At 33.5% G+C, this 19,440-nt stretch overlaps 1 protein-coding gene across 7 annotated transcripts in view; it reads left to right on the top strand.

Annotated features, from left to right (window-relative positions):
- Positions 1 to 19,440, top strand: part of LOC106462918 (tight junction protein ZO-1-like) — a 227,093-nt gene that overhangs the window by 146,214 nt on the left and 61,439 nt on the right. The window contains exon 1 of one of the 7 annotated variants that reach the window (XM_022390325.1): positions 610 to 802. The exons of the other annotated variants lie outside the window; for them this stretch is intronic. Coding sequence (XP_022246033.1) covers positions 785 to 802 — 18 coding nt within the window. The 5' untranslated portion in view covers positions 610 to 784. Of the gene's footprint in view, positions 1 to 609; positions 803 to 19,440 lie in introns of those variants that run through there. 7 annotated transcript variants of the gene reach the window in all.

Here is a 19,440-nt window from a genome sequence, read left to right as displayed (position 1 = left end):
TCTTTAAAACAATCATCTATGTTTAACTGGACTGTTGGAATGTGACACATTTTTTAAGACAATTATCTGTTTAACGGGACTGTTCGGATGCGACACATTTAATTGTTTTGTGTAAAAAAGTTATTTCATATCCTTTTTATGCACCATGAATTGCTTTTCAACCTGATATGCAACGCACGAAAATGTAATGTTACCTTTCTAGTTGGATCTCATAAAACTGTTTTTCAATATCCTTCATTATCCCCCTCCCAATATATATATATATATGCATTTATCCCTGCTTTACTTTGATAACACATCAAGCTAGACTTGACTGTAAACTACAAGCTAGTCAGCTAGTGCAAGAGGCTTGGCTTGCGTGCATTTCTCAAACTGGTATAAGGAGTTATAGATAATCTGAATTTCTTCTTCAGAGCATTCTTAGGATTCTCACAAACTGGATTATTTCCAGGTTGCTGCCCCAGGACCAGTTCTGTTGTCATGGTAACCCTCCCCCAATTGTTACCATCTAGCGTATGATTGGTTGTTGTCAGTCTAGTGCGCATCTGTGGTCCATGTGCGTTGCGCGATGCGATCGACATACCTTTTAAACACTGGATGCCTTTCTGCTGTTGATACAGTGCAGTGCCAGTTTCTCTACTTTCACCACGTGGATCATCCGAAACTGTTTTCAGTCTTCAGATAAGGTGTCAATCCACAATTCTTTGAAGAGAGAGTATGAGCATTGCCACACATTTCAGTTGTTTTGGTTCTGATCTCTCAAACTAGAAGAAAACCAACAAACATGAAAATCCCTCAGAAGGTAAGTTGGGATGAAAGAAATTACCCCAACGTTTTTGTACTGTTGAGTAAGTATACTTATTGCAGAAAACATTCTTCTAAGAGAAAGGAACTTTGCACGTTATAGTATTTTGAAGAAGTATATAACTTTTAAGTCATATTTTTTGCATGAAAACAAAGATTCAATTAGTAAAAAAACTTAAAAACCAAGTATAACAATATATATACTTATTTTGCATCAGAATCATGAGACTGTCATGATGTTTTTATCAAACCATTGCGTCCCAATGTTTAATGTGTTTTGTTAAAAATATAGAGTTGGTGATGTTTAAAAAATTGAAACTTAAAAACTATGATGTGTTTCATAAAATCACAGAAAGGAGGGGACTTTGCTATCTTTCAGCTCGAACACTAAATGGTTTATTTGATAAGAAAATTTTAAAGTTATGACGTCTACCTTGATTTAGGTGCAGCTCATAAGAAACCGTGTTGAAGCTGGGATATGTGTGAACGTTTCACTCATCATCGGGTTGACAATCCAACAACAAAGTGTACAACCAGCTCGAAACGTCGTGCAATTAAAGTCCATTATACCAGTTATTCATCAATGTTTCCTGTAGCTGCCCTTTTTTTAAATTATTATCATTGCATAGTTGTGCAGAGTTCTAATGAGCGCTTACATCAAAGCTATTGTAAGAATTCAGGTAGAATACAGGCACACTTTAATACAGTATACATGAATTATTTAGCGTTAACTGATGCATACACAAAACCAAATTTTCGTACGTCATTTTATCACATTAAATGTTCAGTTAATATAGCGTTAAAACGCTCTTAATTATAAAAGTTGCTTCGACTAAAATTATCCACTTGGCTGACAAATGTTTGTTACGTTATTTCCGCTAGTTATTTTTTTTTTTAATTAACATTTATCTTCCAAGATGATAGAGTATAAACAAGTACTATATTTGGTGATTATTAAAAATCAAAACTTGAAATTATTGTTGATATCTTAAAAACCTCTTGTCCTATAGGAGTAAAACTCCACCAGAGATAGATGCATGGAGAATTATGTTTTATTCAGTGACGTTTGGACATAGCGTTTTAAAAACAATATTATATCTAAATCGTTGAGGGTTGGCATGGCCTGGTGGTTAGGGCGATCGACTCGCAATCTGCGGATCGTCGGTTCAAAACCCAGTCCCCGAACATGCTCACCCCTAGTGTTATTGACAGGTAGGAATTACGTCGCTAGAAACCGGGTTTCGATACCCGTGGTGGGCATAGCACAGATAGCCCACTGTGTAGCTTTGTGATTAATTACAAACAAACTTGTTGACAGGGCCAGCCATCTGAGGGTAAACGTTCTTGGCTAGTACAAACTATCCGAGCGGCTGACCCCAAATCTAGATGGGAGTAAGGTCAAATGAAGGAGGAGGTTACATCTAAATCGTTTTTTTTTGTTTTTTTTTGTTATCCAGCATTTCTGTTATTTCTCTTCTTTCGTAACAATGTAGGATTGGTGATGTGAATAAAATGCGTGTCAGATGTTACGATGATTAACGAACACTCCAGAACAGATGATGCTTGCAGAAGTTTCATTTTGGGATATGCTAATTGAGAGTATGACGGAAAGCATGTTGAACACCTTTTTTGACAGATTTTGATGTGCCTCAGATGGAATATAGTTTCCCCAGGACAAATAGATTTTAAGATATAATATTTTTTTTCTCTCTGTAAGAATGAAAATAAATGCATCTTGTGCAGTTTGTAATTACAGTAATTCCACATGAAATCCTTTGTACGTGGTAAGAGCATCTCCCTATTATTTGTTTTATTTTTTAATTTAAGTCTGATTAATTTAGTTGTTTGAATTTAAGCACAAAGCTACACAATGGGTTATCTGTGCCCTGCCCACCACAGGTATCGAAACCCGGTTTCTAGAAATGTAAGTCCGCAGACATACCGCTGTGCCAGTGGGGGGGGGGGGCAGTCTTATTGAAGTAACATAATACTAACTCGAATGAAAAATATCATGTAATTTTGGAATTTAAATATCAATAAAAAATAGTTGTCTCTAATGAACTTTTTTCCGTAATGCATACAAAAAAGAATGTTTCGTTGATTTTTTAAAATCATACGAACGTAATCTGAATTGTAGAAAAACCTTATACGGAGGTTAATTAAAATACGACAACAGATTGCATGCCTAGTACCTCGACCCTGTTTGTTGTAGGTTGATTTCTAACATATCAGCCCACCTTAATCCTTCTAAGTTGACTTGTCGAGACTGCTTTCACTCCTCTTAACCCCTATATAGAGCTGAAGCTGTTGTTTACGATCTAAAGTTAACATAGCCATGTAACCACACAGTCTGTACACCGTGAAGGTTAAACATTCCTACCATCATTAGGCTTAGCTTATGTTCTGTAAAGTAGTATTCTGAACGCTTGAACAACGTATTTTGTATTGAAATACATTTAAATATCTATTTATACAGTATTTATCTTGATTACTATATTGTTACCAATAAAGTATGTTTCTATTCATATATTATTACATATAAACTGACATTTCAAATAAACACCTTTAGTTTTTAACGTGTATCTTAATACTTGAGGGTCTGTTTGACTGTAAAGTCTGTCATAATTTTTGCCTGAAGGAAGACTTTTCTGTAAATTTTTGTCAGCAAATTAGTTTCTTTAGTGTCAATGAAAATAACACATTAGACCTTTTTGAATCCACAGTTCAGATTTTTTATAGACTCTGAATTGTGAAAAGTGACTGAAGGTGAGTAAGAATTCAAATGTCGGAATGTTGAATTTCCTCTTTGGGATGACTGAAAAAAAGACCTAACTTCAAAAACATTTGCCCAAACACTGAAAAAGTGGATGAGTTGTCGCTTATAAAGTACAGAGGTGTGTTAAAATGGACTAATGAAATCTACTTACATTGATTTCAATACAGGGGGAATAAAATGAAAATTACTGTGCACTTTATGCATATTGTGGGTAGCTTTCAAAACTTGTCTCAGGGCGTTACGGTAAAATTAATCACGATAACTGTGTAAAAAATGGAAAGAAGCAGTAAAACGAAATGTCAGTTAGGCGGATGTGAGGAAAGAACACTGGCCAGACGAGCACGTGCAGGCTGGGTATTAGCTCTCACAGCCGGTGTACGATACATGTTCTTAAAAATATAATTAAACCATATGACTTGGCAAAAAAGTAAACAGGCTCGTAAAAATAATTGTGTGTGTGTGTGTGTTCACAACACCGGAGGTATTTACTTGCGGTGGTGACACATTGTATGCGTTTTTTAATTCCTCTTTTTTGTTTAAGAAGCAAAATTTTGTTGCAGCTTAGTTTTGCATATCCCAGCATAACACATTAATAAAGGTTAAGTACTATTCAGAATTAATTTTCAGGCTGCTGAGATTCGAACTTCTTAGGTCTTTATTTTGAGTTACTCGAGTTTCAACCATACCTGCCATCTTGTCTTTCGGGCTATGGAATGTGGTTTGCTCAGTTCATATTCTCGTCTGTATAGGATACCACAGCCTTAACCTCACCGGCCTTGAAATTCAGACTCACTAAAAACTGCTGTAGGATTCAATTCGCGTAAACAGATCAGGTTAAACACTTTAAGTATACATTTTTTCGCTAAAATTCTCCCTTCTTTGTAACTTTTTTTTGGCATTTAATCTTATTCGGAGGGAGAAAATATTTTTAAGAATTAAAATATCTAATATTTAAGGTGAACATAAAAGTGGCCTCACAAAAATACACCAGAATTATATATATTTTTTTTTTCTAAAAGATTTTAAACTGCCTTAAAGCTAGTGAAATATATCTTAGGTGTCGCTTATTAATCAACATAAAAGAAATATGTTTGATCGATTAATTTAAACGTTTTAACCTTTTTAGTCATGTAGCTTTTCCAGCATCTTCCTTAAAATTTAGGCTTCTCTTATCAAGTTACTCGAAATTCACCTTTGGAAAGTAAAGCAAAGATTGAATTTAAATATTGTAGGAGTAATTTCGATAACTTTCACATTTATCTTTTCTTTTTTATTTTCTGTTTGAATACAAGCTGCTAAATATTCTTGTTTTATATCCTACAGAAGAAGCCCCATGTTTAAATTTAATCTGCAAGAAATTTCACGACCGAGTCTCTGTGAAATCAGAAGAATTGAAAATATTTAACGATTTGTTTTAGTGATTACAATTCTGAAACATTACAAATGTCTCGTGTAGATAATATTGTAGCCACCAAAGAGACTCATATAGGTAATATTGTAGCCACCAAATAAAAAAAAGTATCCTGTAGGTAATATTGTGCTCACCATATAAAAAAGTCTTATGTAGTTAATCTTGTAGATAATGTATGTTACTGCTTATTTCTTTTCTCTTTAAAAAAAAAAAGGATTAAGTTCGCGTTTTCTTGAATAATTCATTTGTTTTTAAATTAAGCTTCTCAAGAAAAACACAATCAAGCAAAGAAGCACAAGTTATTTTGAACAGTCATTTACTTACTTTTACTGATTTTCACCTACATTCGTGCATCCAATCCTGAGACCCCTCCACAAAAAAACAACAACAACAACAAGAAAACAACCTTGATTCCCTATTTAGCGGACCAGATATAAAAGATTTACAAATCTAGTTAAATGCTTGTTTTGACTGAGCCGAAGTTTACATATTCATGTCAGAGTATCTAGTCCCTGAGAGTCATCAAAACCCCCTCCAATTTGAAATTTTCAAAATATAAATTTAGTTTATTAATTTAATCGGTTTCCCACACAGCAATACCAATTTTCAATTAAATCAATTCAATGAAACTCAAGAGCTCCAAAAAACAACAACAATTGATCTATCATTGTTGAGGTTTTCCTTACGACTCTTTTTAAAGAATGTTTTCTTCACTTTATATTCTGTAGACGTCAAGAGTCTGCGTGCAAAATTTCAAGTAGTTTTGTCAAAAATTATCTGAAAAGTTCAAAAATCAAGTAAACATAGAAACACTTGTAAAACTGAAAATTATTATACAGACATTGCATCAGAGAAATGAAAACAAAATCTGTTAGTGGGAAATCGTAAAATGTAAGCAGTTTAAAAACGGCCTTTTATTGTTATAATAAAACAGGATGCTATGACAACAGTTTTTGAGTTGTATTACTTCAGAGTTCAATCGATATGATATGACCACAGAACGTTAGCAGTTGGATACCAAACTGTTAATATTTAATTACAAAACTCAAGCTTATAAACAGGATGATGAGATAACAGTTTGAGTGATATGGCCCCAAAATCTAATCGATTTGATAACAGTTTGTTTGTTGGCGGTATGGTAAAAAATGTTAATGATTTGTTAACGGTCTATTAGGTGTATAACCACAGAATGTTAGTGATTTGTTAACGGTCTATTAGGTGTATAACAACAGAATGTTAGTGATTTGTTAACGGTCTATTAGTTGTATGACCACAGAATGTTAGTGATTTGTTAAAGGTCTGTTAATTGTATGACCACAGAATGTTAGTGATTTGTTAAAGGTCTGTTAGTTGTATGACCACAGAATGTTAGTGATTTGTTAAAGGTCTGTTAATTGTATGACCACAGAATGTTAGTGATTTGTTAAAGGTCTGTTAGTTGTATGACCACAGAATGTTAGTGATTTGTTAAAGGTCTGTTAGTTGTATGACCACAGAATGTTAGTGATTTGTTAAAGGTCTGTTAGTTGTATGACCACAGAATGTTAGTGATTTGTTAAAAATCTGTTAATTGTATGAACACAGAATGTTAGTGATTTGTTAAAGGTCTGTTAGTTGTATGACCACAGAATGTTAGTGATTTATTAAAGGTCTGTTAGTTGTATGACCACAGAATGTTTGTAATTTGTTAACGGTTTGATAGTGTTTTAGCCACAAAATGTTAGTTATTTGATAATGTTAATGATTTATTAACAGTCTGTTGGTGATATGGCCAGTGATTTGATAGCGGTCACTTGTCGGCACACACCACAGAATATTCATATTGGATAAAGGTGTATTAGTGATACTGCTATAGGTTGTTAGTGATCTGTGATAGAGGGAGAAAACTAACCGTCTGGGGACATTTCCTATGTCAACTAATAAATCAGTCTTTACATGGAGTCTGACACTCGCAGCTGTTCTATTGATTTCACTCAACATTCAGAGTTTGTCCCCAATGTTCAGTAAATGATAGCTGTTTGTAGAGAAATGTCAGATCATAAACTGAATGAAGCAGCACGTGGATAGAAAACGGTTCAACATTATTAAACAACAGAAGGCACAGATAGAACTCGCAGAGGGAAAGCGTAACGCAACTGAATAACGTTAATACGCTCAACTTAATAGCTTGAGTTGATGTGCAGTAGAATACGTGAATATTTGCATGAAAGTGATATGTATATATACCGTGTGTATGTTTGTGTTTATGTAACGTCATCCCAATTCCACCTGTGTGAGAATAAGGAAATATTACAGCTATATATATTCAGTAAATGTTAAATAATAGTAGTATTCAGTTTCTACGCTAGTATAACTATATTTGTAAATATTTGCTAGCCTGGAGGGAATAGAAAAATTAGACGTAATGCAGAAATACGTTTACGACTTCTTAAAAAGCATATGGACCAAACAAGTCTAACTGTAAAAGTTTGAGTATATTTATATAGTGAAGGCACTGATTAAATTTTCTAAAGTAAGAATAGACTCGAATTCGCTCATAAGTCGAAAACTATCACAGAAAATTCTCACAAAGAAATTATGTTTTTTTTTGTTCTGAAGATTTATTACCTGTATGGTGCATTGTTCAGGCGTCAGCAAAACAAAAGAAGAAACCGTTATCAAAACTTTATGTCGACGCACGCAAGACATCAAGAATTAGATAACAAGTGTGGTTAGCGTTGAGGCGATGAGCTCAAACTGAGATAGCACTTCTGCATTGCTACATCGGAAAAGACGTAGCTATAAGCTTAATGCAAAACAAAAACATGCACATTTACAAGTAACACTTGTAAGACAAGCTAGTGCTACTACAATTGAAATAATTTTGAAACTTATCAAACCCAGTACTAAAGTAGTGCTATTGTAATCACAATACTTTTGAAACTTATCAAACCCGGTACTAAAGTAGTGCTATTGTAATCACAATACTTTTAAAACTTATCAAACCCGGTACTAAAGTAGTGCTATTGTAATCACAATACTTTTAAAACTTATCAAACCCGGTACTAAAGTAGTGCTATTGTAATCACAATACCTTTGAAACTTGTCAACCCTTACAACGGCAAAGTATTGTAATTATTATCAAAATTACATTGAAACTTATCAAACCTAGTACTAAAGTAGTGCTATTGTAATCACAATACTTTTGAAACTTACCAACACTAAGTTTAGCCATGATAAAAGGAGTTTTCGATTTTAGAAATATCAAGTACGATACACATTTAAAATGAATGTGTATTAATAGGTTATTTTGATGTGTAGGTTTAAAATACATTCATTCAATTTCACGATATTCGTGTGAATGTCTGTATTCACTGTTCACTTACTTTATGTATGAAATGTCTAACATTGTGATTGACGTACTAGAATCTATCACATAAACTGCTTTCTGATAATAACTATTTAATCGTTTTAAACTATATTCCTACGATGTATAAAATATTCACTCTCCACCACTAAGCTTTTCTTGCCATTCAGATTTTTTTTTTACAAATTTAAATTGTAAATAAAATAAATAATGATGCGTTATTAATTCTTATCCGAAAAGTCTGATACTTAAACTGATAAAGACTACAACTCACTAACTTATCTGGTTCACACAATAACATTTGTTGTTGTTCATGAAAAGTGATAATATCGCGCCTAAATCAATAACACGGGCCTGCGATGGTTTTATTGTCTTGACATTTTTACATGTTTTACAGTAATTTCTGTACGCTGAATTCGAAAATGATATCCATTTTTTTCCATCTCGTACAGAGTTTTTACAAAACGTCATAATGCAATACATAAAATAAAGACAACAATGCGCAGTTCTGAGACTAAAAGACGTAGATTTCACCAAAAAATCAGGATGAATGAGGATGTATATTCGTTTGACATCAATGTTCTTCCATTTTCTTCAGTTTGTTTGTATTTTGGTTAACAAACATAATAATAATAAAACTTGTTCATTTTGATAAACCAAATAATAGTTTGATCTAAGCAAGAGTTTTTTTTTCTTACCAGTTTGTAAAAAATCCTTACGAGATAGGTAAAAATTAATATTATTTTCGAAATCTACGTAGCTGAGTTATGGAAATCCATTATTAAAACCAAAACAACTTTTGTGAAGTTTAAATTTGCAGGCCTGTGTAATTTGTCTGTCTTATCCTAGAAGTGTGAATGACATAAGAAAATTTCCTTTGCTTTCACTTACGGATTTTTAGGGTTATTTAGTCATTTGTATGACGATCAAATTATTCGCTTTTTCTTCATTTTTTGTTGTTGTTACATGTAGCTGTTTTTGCAAGCGTTTGTAAAGATAGCCCAAATGTTACATAAATCGTAACTGTTAATATTATTTACATGTTCAAAACATGCGATTTTCTCGTAAAGACAATACTTTAAATCCATGTGTACAGTCTATATAGAAGAACAATGCTTTCATGTAAAGTTCATATTAAATTTTGTTTTGTATTTTTTCTCGTGTTTTTAAAACTTTTAAATTAAAAATACTCATCGCCACGTAAAATAAATGCCGAATTTTATAATCGCTTCAGTCAAAGATATTCAAACGTTTTGGACTAGGAGCCCAATTCTTGGATGGCGATATATAGATTTTTCGCGTGTTTTGTTGTTAAATTCACTATTTGTTTACATGAGGAATTGTCATTAAATAGACAACATTAACACTAATAATCTCTTAGGGTTTAACTACTGTATTTCGCAGGACCACAGTTTGACTGGCTTTCACGAAAATTTGTAAGAGCTTGAAAGTTGTAGAACAACAACAACAAAAAATGTGTGAATTTCGTTCGGAATTTTCATTTTCTGTTATCTTACATTTATTTAGAATAGCAAAATATACAATGAGACTCTTTTAGCAATCCAACAATACCGGTTATGGAAATTTATATTTCACTATAGTTGGTTTAATGATCGTGTCGTCGGCATTCCTGCTTATAAGTCAGTTTCATTTACTATAGAACTAAAAAAATCGACGAATGAAAAAAAGGTGATATTTCTCCTTAAAAACAATAATTAAAAATTAGAACTAACATGTAGTTGTTGTTGTTGAGGTGATATGAGTGGTGGACAACCCAAGGTCAGCACATCAGTTCTACAGACTGATCTTCACTTTTTAGGTAGTTTAACTATAATAATATCGTTTTGTTGTCGTTATTATACATATAATAGCTTTGTGAAACTAGAGAGACATTGACCTGTTCATATGAATTTGGCATTATTAGTATTCAGAAAATGTGTTTTATTACAACAGTCTTAAAAACCAACTTGGACTTGCCGAGTTTTTCTAGGTCTGCTGTATTTAGTAAACAGCTAAATCATCCTCACGCCATGTACTAACTGTTGAAGATGCAATATGGAACCAGTCACAGAACTTCTAGGGTTGCTTCTGTGGTGGAGACAATGCTGCCAGAGAAACCTGGAACAACCATTTCCAGTTGAGTGGAATTTAGATCACTAGATCAGCAGGCGTTTAGACTACTTGAGTAATACATTGAGGATTATCCCTACTCTCGACGCTTGGAATACAAACACTATATATATATGTACAATATAGTAAATTACAAATAAAATAATTTGACTGGTTCGGTTGCATATCAAGTGATTATGAAGGTTAGAGTTGTGAAATAATCGATTTCCTTAACATTCTTCCAAGTGGGTAGATCTCTTAGTGTATGTTGCATCAGATGGTTAAACCTATTAGTGTATTATGCCAGATGGTTAGATCTCTTAGTGTATGTTGCATCAGATGGTTAAACCTATTAGTGTATTATGCCAGATGGTTAGATCTCTTAGTGTATGTTGCATCAGATGGTTATATTTATTATTGTATATAATTAGTGTACTATACCACCTGTTAGATCCATTTGTGTGTTCCATCAGATGGTATTATCTGTTAGTGTGTTACATTACAAGGTTAGATCTCTCACTGTATCACAGCAGATGCTTATATCTTTCAGTGTGTTCCATCAGATGGTATTATCTGTTAGTGTGTTACATTACAAGGTTAGATCTCTCACTGTATCACAGCAGATGCTTATATCTTTCAGTATGTTACATCAGATGGTTAGACCTTTTAGTGTGTACACAGGATAGATCTGTTAGTGAGTTTCACCAGGTGGATAGATCTGTCAGTGTATTATGAGAAATCGTTATATCTGTTAGTTTATTACTCAAGATTGTTAAGTCTATTAGTGTGTTACAACAGATGGTTGAATCTATCAGCATATTACACCAAATGGTTATATCTCTGTTTGTGTTACACCAGATGGGTAAGGCTGTTAATTTGTTAAATCAAATGTTATATCTGTTAGTGTGTTACATTAGATCGTTAGACCTATTAATGAATTGCATCAGATGGTGAGATCTGTTCAGTTAGATGACTTAGTGACATTACTATTAAAACGTGGGTAAAAGTACCAAATTGTGTGGGGTTTAATAATTACTTTTCAGGCTAAGAGCCCAGATATCCACATGTAGAAACAAAATCCAAGTTGACCAATGGCTATGGTCAAATATCACTGTCTTAGGTTCTAGAAGTTCTATTAGTGCATTGCATCAGATAGTTCTGTTAATGTATTACACCAGATGGTTAGATCTGTTAATGTATTATACCAGATGGTTAGATCTGTTAATGTATTATACCAGATGGTGAAATCTGTTAATGTATTATAAAATATGGTTAAATCTGTTAGTGTATTACACCAGATAGTTAGGTCTGTCAAGGTATTACAATAGATTGTTAAACCTGTTAGTGTATTACACCATATGGTCAGATCTGTGTGTTAAATCATATTGTTAGATCTGTTAGTGTATTACACCATATGGTCAGATCTGTTAGTGTATTACATAGATGGTTTTATTGTGAGTGTATAACACCAGGTAGTGAAATCTGTTCATAACACAATTCATATTATAATGCATTCATTTTGTGACGTAAGAACATTTTATACTTATATAATACGAGGAATGCGCAATTGCAAACGTGCTAGGACGGGACTCCACAATTGGAGGGAGGAGTGTCTGTGCTTTGGCCAGTTTTAAATTCCTGTGTAAATAGATAATTCATATAGCATTAAGTGTTACAGGTTCTTTTACACTAAATGTTCAGTATGTTTATGTTGTAAACAAAGTAGGTCTGTATTTCGCTATAATAACAACTCCAGTGATACTCGTTTGTAAGATGGATGATACCCTCTTGAATTAAAACAACAAGGTACTTTAGAATCTGACTGAACAAACACTGGCCTTTCCGACTTCAATTTTGTTGGTTTGCTCAGTGCAGCAGTGTAATACATTTTATTGCCTTGTTTGAATCCATGTAGTTCTTCATCACCAGTCTATCACTTTGTTTTTAATTTTTCAATTAAAAAAATTAAAGCGACCTCACGGTTTGCTTGGATCATTTTGTTACTAATTCAGCTAATTAACCCAGGTTTGTTTTTTCTTCTTGTTGTTGTTTTTAAAAACAGAAGAGTACTGCATTGTATTATTTTCTATAGCAAGCACAAATGGCAGGCATCTCGCAACAGTGCCGTTTCGCTAATCTGACTTTTTATTGTAGTACTAGCTGGAGTACCTGTCCCCTGGACGGAAGTTACGTAAATTCATGATTAATGAAAGGTTATCTTAGGACATAAAAAGTTTCTCCCCTTATATGTAATTGTAAAAAAAAACGCAAAAACGCCCGTAGAAACTGCAAAACACAATATGGGAAACCACAAATTTGCATGTTTCTCCGCATGTACCCAACTAACCTTCATCAGCAGGGAGCGAACTAGTGGTAATAAACGCGCATAAAAACCTCAAAATGCAAAACTGAAAATTTTATGTACCTCCGCTTGGACCTAATGAACCTCCATACCAATTTTGGTGAAGAACCATCCACACCCTGCGAAGAAGTTATATGGACATACAACAGACAGTACTATTATATTTGTCCCCCAGTGGCACAGCGGTATGTTTGTTTGCGGACTTAAACGCTAGAAACAGAGTTTCGATACCCGTGGTGGGCAGAGCACAGATAACACAACGTATAGCTTTGTGCTTAACTACAAACAAACAATTATATTTATATGCATTCAAAGGTGGTTAAAAAATAAACTTTAAAGTTGATATAATTATTTTAAAACATCAGTTCAAATTGTTAATTTATCGTGAAAAAACTTTATATGTTTCAAAAGTTACATCAACGGAGTTTTTGCTACTGCTGGTTTTACCGAGTGACAAAGTAAACTTGTTGATGTAACTGGGTTACTTACTCTATCAGATTTATATTGTCTAAAAATTGTTGATGGTTACTAATCACGTCTTCACAGCATCCATTTTGTATATTTCGTTCCATGATCTTTAGCATTATATAGTTATATAAAATGTCGTTTCAGCCTGTGGAGCATATCGCAAGCCATATAGGGTCCATAATGTATTAATTCAACGCGTTGGTGAACACTTAAATACGCGTTGATTCAATACGTTGTGGCCCTGTAAGATGGTAGCCAGTAGGGCCATAACGTATTGGCTCAAGGGGTTGTTAATATTAATTAGTACATACTTGTCGATCCGAGCATGGCCCAATGATTAGTCTATCGAACTTTGGACCCGAGATTCTATGGTTCGCACTTCGTTACTTCTCAAAAGCAAATCGCGCTTTTCATTTTGGGGCCATGCGATGTTAAAAGTGATGGTTAAATCCCACTAACCAATTAGAGTAACCTACAAGTTAACTAGCTGCCTTCCCTTCAATCTATCACTTTACGCGAAATTCAACAAACTATATATATATATATATATATACTTGTCTTTCAACAAACTATATATATATATACTTCTCTTTCGATCTATTTTTTAAGTAACGCGATTTTTTGTTCCTTTTTATTAATGTTCTTTTATTTATTTGCGTGCTTTAAGCACAAAGGCTGTCTGCTCTGAGCCTACTACAATGATTGAACCCTGAATTTTAGTGTTATAAGCCTTAAAGTCTATCAATGAGCCACTTGTGGGTTTTAATTTTCTCAATACAAACTTATTGTTTTTGTTGATGCGATAAGGTTTATTTCCAACAACTACTCATTTCCTTTCCCTACCCGCAAGAGCCAGAGAGTCATTTGAAGTGATTTTTTTAAGTATTATTACCCCAATAACTAGGGTATAATATAAAGTTCTGCGACAGTATGTAGTAGAAAGTTAACGTTAATAGAATCGAGTTCTTTATAGATATCTGAAAAATGATTTTAATTATGATGATAAGATCTTGGGGCAATATGCATTACATTCAATTTGTTGTGACATTTTTTGATAAGATATAGCGGGAACTTTTATGCATGGACGAGTTATTAAGACATTTTCAGTTAATACTTCAGAAATGTAGTCCTTTTTTTTTAAACTAATATATTGGTATTTTAAGTGAAATATCAAGAAATTTATTAATATATATATGAGTACTTTTGCTGCTCTAAATGTAACTTGTAGATAAGTGTTGGAGATGTTTCTCACTGACACTTTAATAGATAACTAGATAGATAGATTTCCCGTAGGACTGAGAAACTTCCATTTGTAGGCTTTTCCTCTCGCAAAGATTATACCTTGCGGCTACTGTGTAATCCATGAGGATTAAAACACTTCTCTTCCTTTTGTTATAAGAATATATATATATACAGCTGTGGGGAAGACGCCGGAAGTAACGTAAAACGAGAGAAAAGAGCTTCCCCGGGGAAACGTATTCATTATGTCCTTGTCTGACGACTGGAAGAGGTGCTTTTGAAAAGCGACGTTTACACTTTTCGTTTCACAGTGCCTATTGTTCAAGATATAAAACCACGAGCCTTTCCGACTTTCAATTTTGTTGGTTTGTTCAGTGCAGTAGTGTAATACATTTTATTGACTTGTTTAAATCTACGTACTTCTTCATCACCAATCTATCATTTTATGTTTTTTTATTTTTCAATTTAAAAAATTAAAGCGAACCCTCGGTTTGCTTGGGGCTTTTTTTTGCCTAATTAGCCTCACGTTTAGTTTTTAATTGTTTTTGTTGTTTTTAAAATCAGAAAAGTACTACATTGTATTATCTTCTATAGCCAAGTTACGGCATCTCGCAACAGTGCCGTTTCGCTAATTTAATTTCTTATTGTAATATTCAAAGAAAAGGTGGTTAAATATATATACATATATTCGCGTTCGTTAAAAGAGAAACTTTAAAGTTGATAAAATTATGTTAAGACACCAGTTCAAATTAAACAAATTTAAGAGTAAACGCCTTCCATCAGATATCGAAAAGAAAAGAAGCTCACGACAGTGTTCTTTAGAACAATGAGGGGACAATCATACACACACAAAAGAAAATAAATTTTAAGAGTAGGTTGCAAAGATAATTGAACAAGGAGGTGAAATTTGATTAATAATAATCACCTGAATGAGACGAAAAAACATTATATTTATAGTAGTGGGTGAGAATATGTAAATTAAAAGAAAACAAGAAGCCATCTTAGGATAATTGTCAACTTAGATATGGGAGTGTTAATATCAACTTACTGATTCCACGAGGTTTGATTATGTCCAGTTGAAATATTGTTTTATAGGAGCTTCTGTATGTTTACTGATGTCAGAGAGAAATGATCTTAAAGTGCTTTAAAGGGTAGTCAATGGTGTTAAAATGTCTTTGAAAGGATTTTGTAGGATTAGACTGGTTGTGTTCCTTACGTTTCCGATCCCTTTCATCCGTTTTACCCATGAACTAATAATCACAGATTAGACAGTAATCTACAGACTTTGAAGTGAAGTCACCTTATATATATGATATGTAGTTCCTTGTTCATGTACTAAGAATGATAGTAAAATTAATTCAAATAAATAAACAGTCAGTGTTAAAAAGAAAATAAGTAATATTGTGTTATTAATTTTTACCATTAAAATCTGATTTGTAAATGACTTAAATAAAAATGATATATATATATATATATATATCACTTAGACCACTACTATGTCTGTCATATCCCACCAGAACTGATGAGTCTTGGTATTGAGCGAAAAGCCTCGTTGGCACTGAATATAGCAGACGTAATGTAATTGACATACCATTTTCCTTTGTTTTCACTCATGGGTTCTTAGAATAACATTCATTTGTAGGGTAGTAGCAGATGAAATAGCATAGTTTGTTAAAGGATTGGTTTTTTAAAGGCGTCTCTTGTTTGGAGTTTGTATATAGGTGAAACAGGTTGCAAGTTATCCGGGAACATGAAACCCACTAACCCTAATAAATCCGTTACAAGAAACTCAAACACCCAGAACTATTCTTTAGAGCACTTCAAGACTCTTGTTCTCAGACCAATAGGAACAGACGGGAACTGCTACAAAAGCAACGTGTTTGTTTGTTTGTAATTAAGCACAATTGGGCTATCTGTGCTCTGCCCACATCCGAAACCCGGATTCTTGTGTTGTATGTCCGCAGACATACCGCTGTGTCACTGGGGGGCGCAACATGTTTCAGCTATACATACCATGAAACCGAAATACATGGGACTTAGCACATAAGTATATCTGTTAATATCCTTGCTTGTTTCACTTATTTATTTAAACCCGCCTTTGAAATGATACTTGTTTTTATTCTAATACACGATAACACTTTCATACTGTAATAATGAAAGATTCACTTATGTTGTATTGTTTACAATGTATGATTAATATATATGTATATACAAGAATACACATATGTGTGTGTGTGTGTTTGTGTGCGTGTATATACATGTATATATACATTTATTTTTATTTTGAAACTGTACCAAAACATTCTTGAACATTTGTACACCTTTTTTCAACTGATTAATATCTGTGATTCATTGTTTTAGCCATTTGTAGTTGCCTTTTGTGTGTTTGTAATGTGAGGGTTTATAATGATGAATATAAAGTTTGGATACCCGCAGTGGGCAGAGCACAGATAGCCCAAGCTTTTACTTTTACTTGGTGTTTTAACACGCTTTTTTCACCATCTCATTTTAACTATTTTGTTTACTGTTATCGCTGAACGTTGTAACTAAAGCGTGGTTTTCAAACATATGAAGTGTACGACTTGTTGTATTAATAATGTTCCATTTTTACTTACGTTAGATATCGCCTCAGTTCTTAACCATTGGAAAAGTACAAAGTATTTCGTTTCTCACCTCGAACAGCTCCCTCTTTTCTTTTTTTTTTAAGTTAAGCAAAAATCAGTAAAATCAGCTTGATCTGTAAAAACTGAGTTTGTAACTCTAGAAATATAACAACTCGTTTGTTTGTTAGGCACATTACTGTTTTAGTTTCTCTTTATTGAATACGCATTCTAGTTGGCTTACCTTTGGAGTTTGTGTCATTGAGAAAAGTATTAAAAGTCACTGGACCAGAAGAGGAACTCCACCTTGTTTCAACTCACTTCGTTTATGAAGAAGGCTTAATACAGAATTATAGGTTTGAGTCCGCTCTACAAATCGGAGACCAAGTCACCGGATAACATGTAATTTAAAATAATCTACCTGGACCAAGTTACTGGATAACGTAATTTGAAATAATTTACCTGGACCAAGTCACCGGATAACTTGTAATTTGAAATAATCTACCTGGACCAAGTTACTGGATAACGTAATTTGAAATAATTTACCTAGACCAAGTTACTGGATAACGTAATTTGAAATAATTTACCTGGACCAAGTTACCGGATAACTTGTAATTTGAAATAATCTACCTGGACCAGTCACATTTCGAGTCATTAAACACATTTAATGAAAACAGTCTGGTAATCATCATCATGCTTGACTTGTGTTGTATATAAAGCGTTAAGTTTGAATGAGCTATGGATGTTTTCACTTGAGAAATATTTAACTTTACACAAGCTGGAAACTATTAAAGAAGAGATAGAAAAATATTTACAAAGGTTGCTCTTTAAACGTTTCGTGCGGCTCTGGAGTGGTTAACATGAAGCGAAGTCAACAATCTTCCTATTTGCTTTCAATTGGAAACAGTGAACGTGACGAGTCAAGATAAATGAACGATAGACACATTAGGATCAGTTATTTTTTATCGAAAATAACCAATCAATGAATGTAGGGGAAATAATACTGTTGTCTTTCAAAATTTGCAGTGCGTACTGGAAGGATCTGCGCGTTTTGATGATAAAGTTAGAAAAAAAACGACCTGTACAATCCAGATAAATTAAAAGATAACTTTTATTTTAACCACCGTTTCGCCTTTGCGGCTTCATCTTTGATAATCTAATATTAAACAGTTTTATATACTAGCCCTGAAGAAGCCGCAAAGGCTAAAATAAGTTATCTTTTAATTATCTGGGGTGCAGTGGTCGTTTTTTTTTTTCTAACTTTATTATCAAAATAATTCTGTTATCGTTGTACGCACAATTTTTTGTTGTTGTTAAAAAAGAAAATCAAATAGAATATTTCCGAATGTTTACTGTTCACCTACTGGACAGGCCCGGCATGGCCAGGTGGTTAGGACGCTCGACTCGCAATCTGAGGGTCGTGGGTTCCTCGCCCTTTCAGCTGTGGGGGCGTTATAATGTGACGGCCATTCCCACTATTCGTTGGTAAAACAGTAGCCAAGAGTTGGCGGTGGGTGGTGATGACTAGCTGCCTTCCCTCTAGTCTTACACTGCTAAATTAGGGATGGCTAGAGTAGATAGCCCTCGTGTAGCTTTGCGTGAAATCCATAACAAATAAACAATCGCCTACTGAACACCTTGGATCGGGAGTTAAATACCTATAAAAGATTCGTGGTTTCTTTCACCATTCGAATATTAGAGCACGTGATGTATTATGCTAATGTAATATCTCTGTGTGGTATACATTCGCAGTTAAAACAGTGTCCAAAAACTAGTATTAGTTATTAGGAAATTGCATTGTAAAAGGAAAGCAAAAGAGTACCGTGTGTAATCACTGAAAGAGTAAAAAAAAAACTTTTATTTTTGTTCCCCGGACTTACAACGCTAAAATCCGGGGCTCGATTTCCTGAGGTAGACACAGCAGAAAGCCTAATGTGGCTTTGCTCTAAAACAAATAGATTGTTTGCTCTATTTTACTTTTATGCAACCAACAACGTTAACATCCTGTGAAAAATATAATACGGAGATGAAGTTATAAGAAATTCCCTGTTTGTCTGTATTGTGTTTGTATATGTATGTGTATATATATATATATATTGTGTTTATATATATATATATATATGTGTGTGTGTGTGTGTATTATGTTTGTGTGTATAGTATATATATGTATTGTTGTTTGTTGTATATATATATATGTGTGTGTATTGTGTTGTATATATATATATAATAATAATGTGTGTGTGTGTATATTGTTGTTAGTATATATATCGTTGTTGTTGTTTACTATATTTAATTAACTCTCCTCTCTCTCTACTATTTCTTACT

The sequence above is a fragment of the Limulus polyphemus genome, unplaced genomic scaffold (assembly GCF_000517525.1).
Source record: "Limulus polyphemus unplaced genomic scaffold, Limulus_polyphemus-2.1.2 Scaffold1282, whole genome shotgun sequence".
Classification (NCBI taxonomy): domain Eukaryota; kingdom Metazoa; phylum Arthropoda; class Merostomata; order Xiphosura; family Limulidae; genus Limulus; species Limulus polyphemus.
This window is presented reverse-complemented; position numbering and strand designations above follow the sequence as displayed.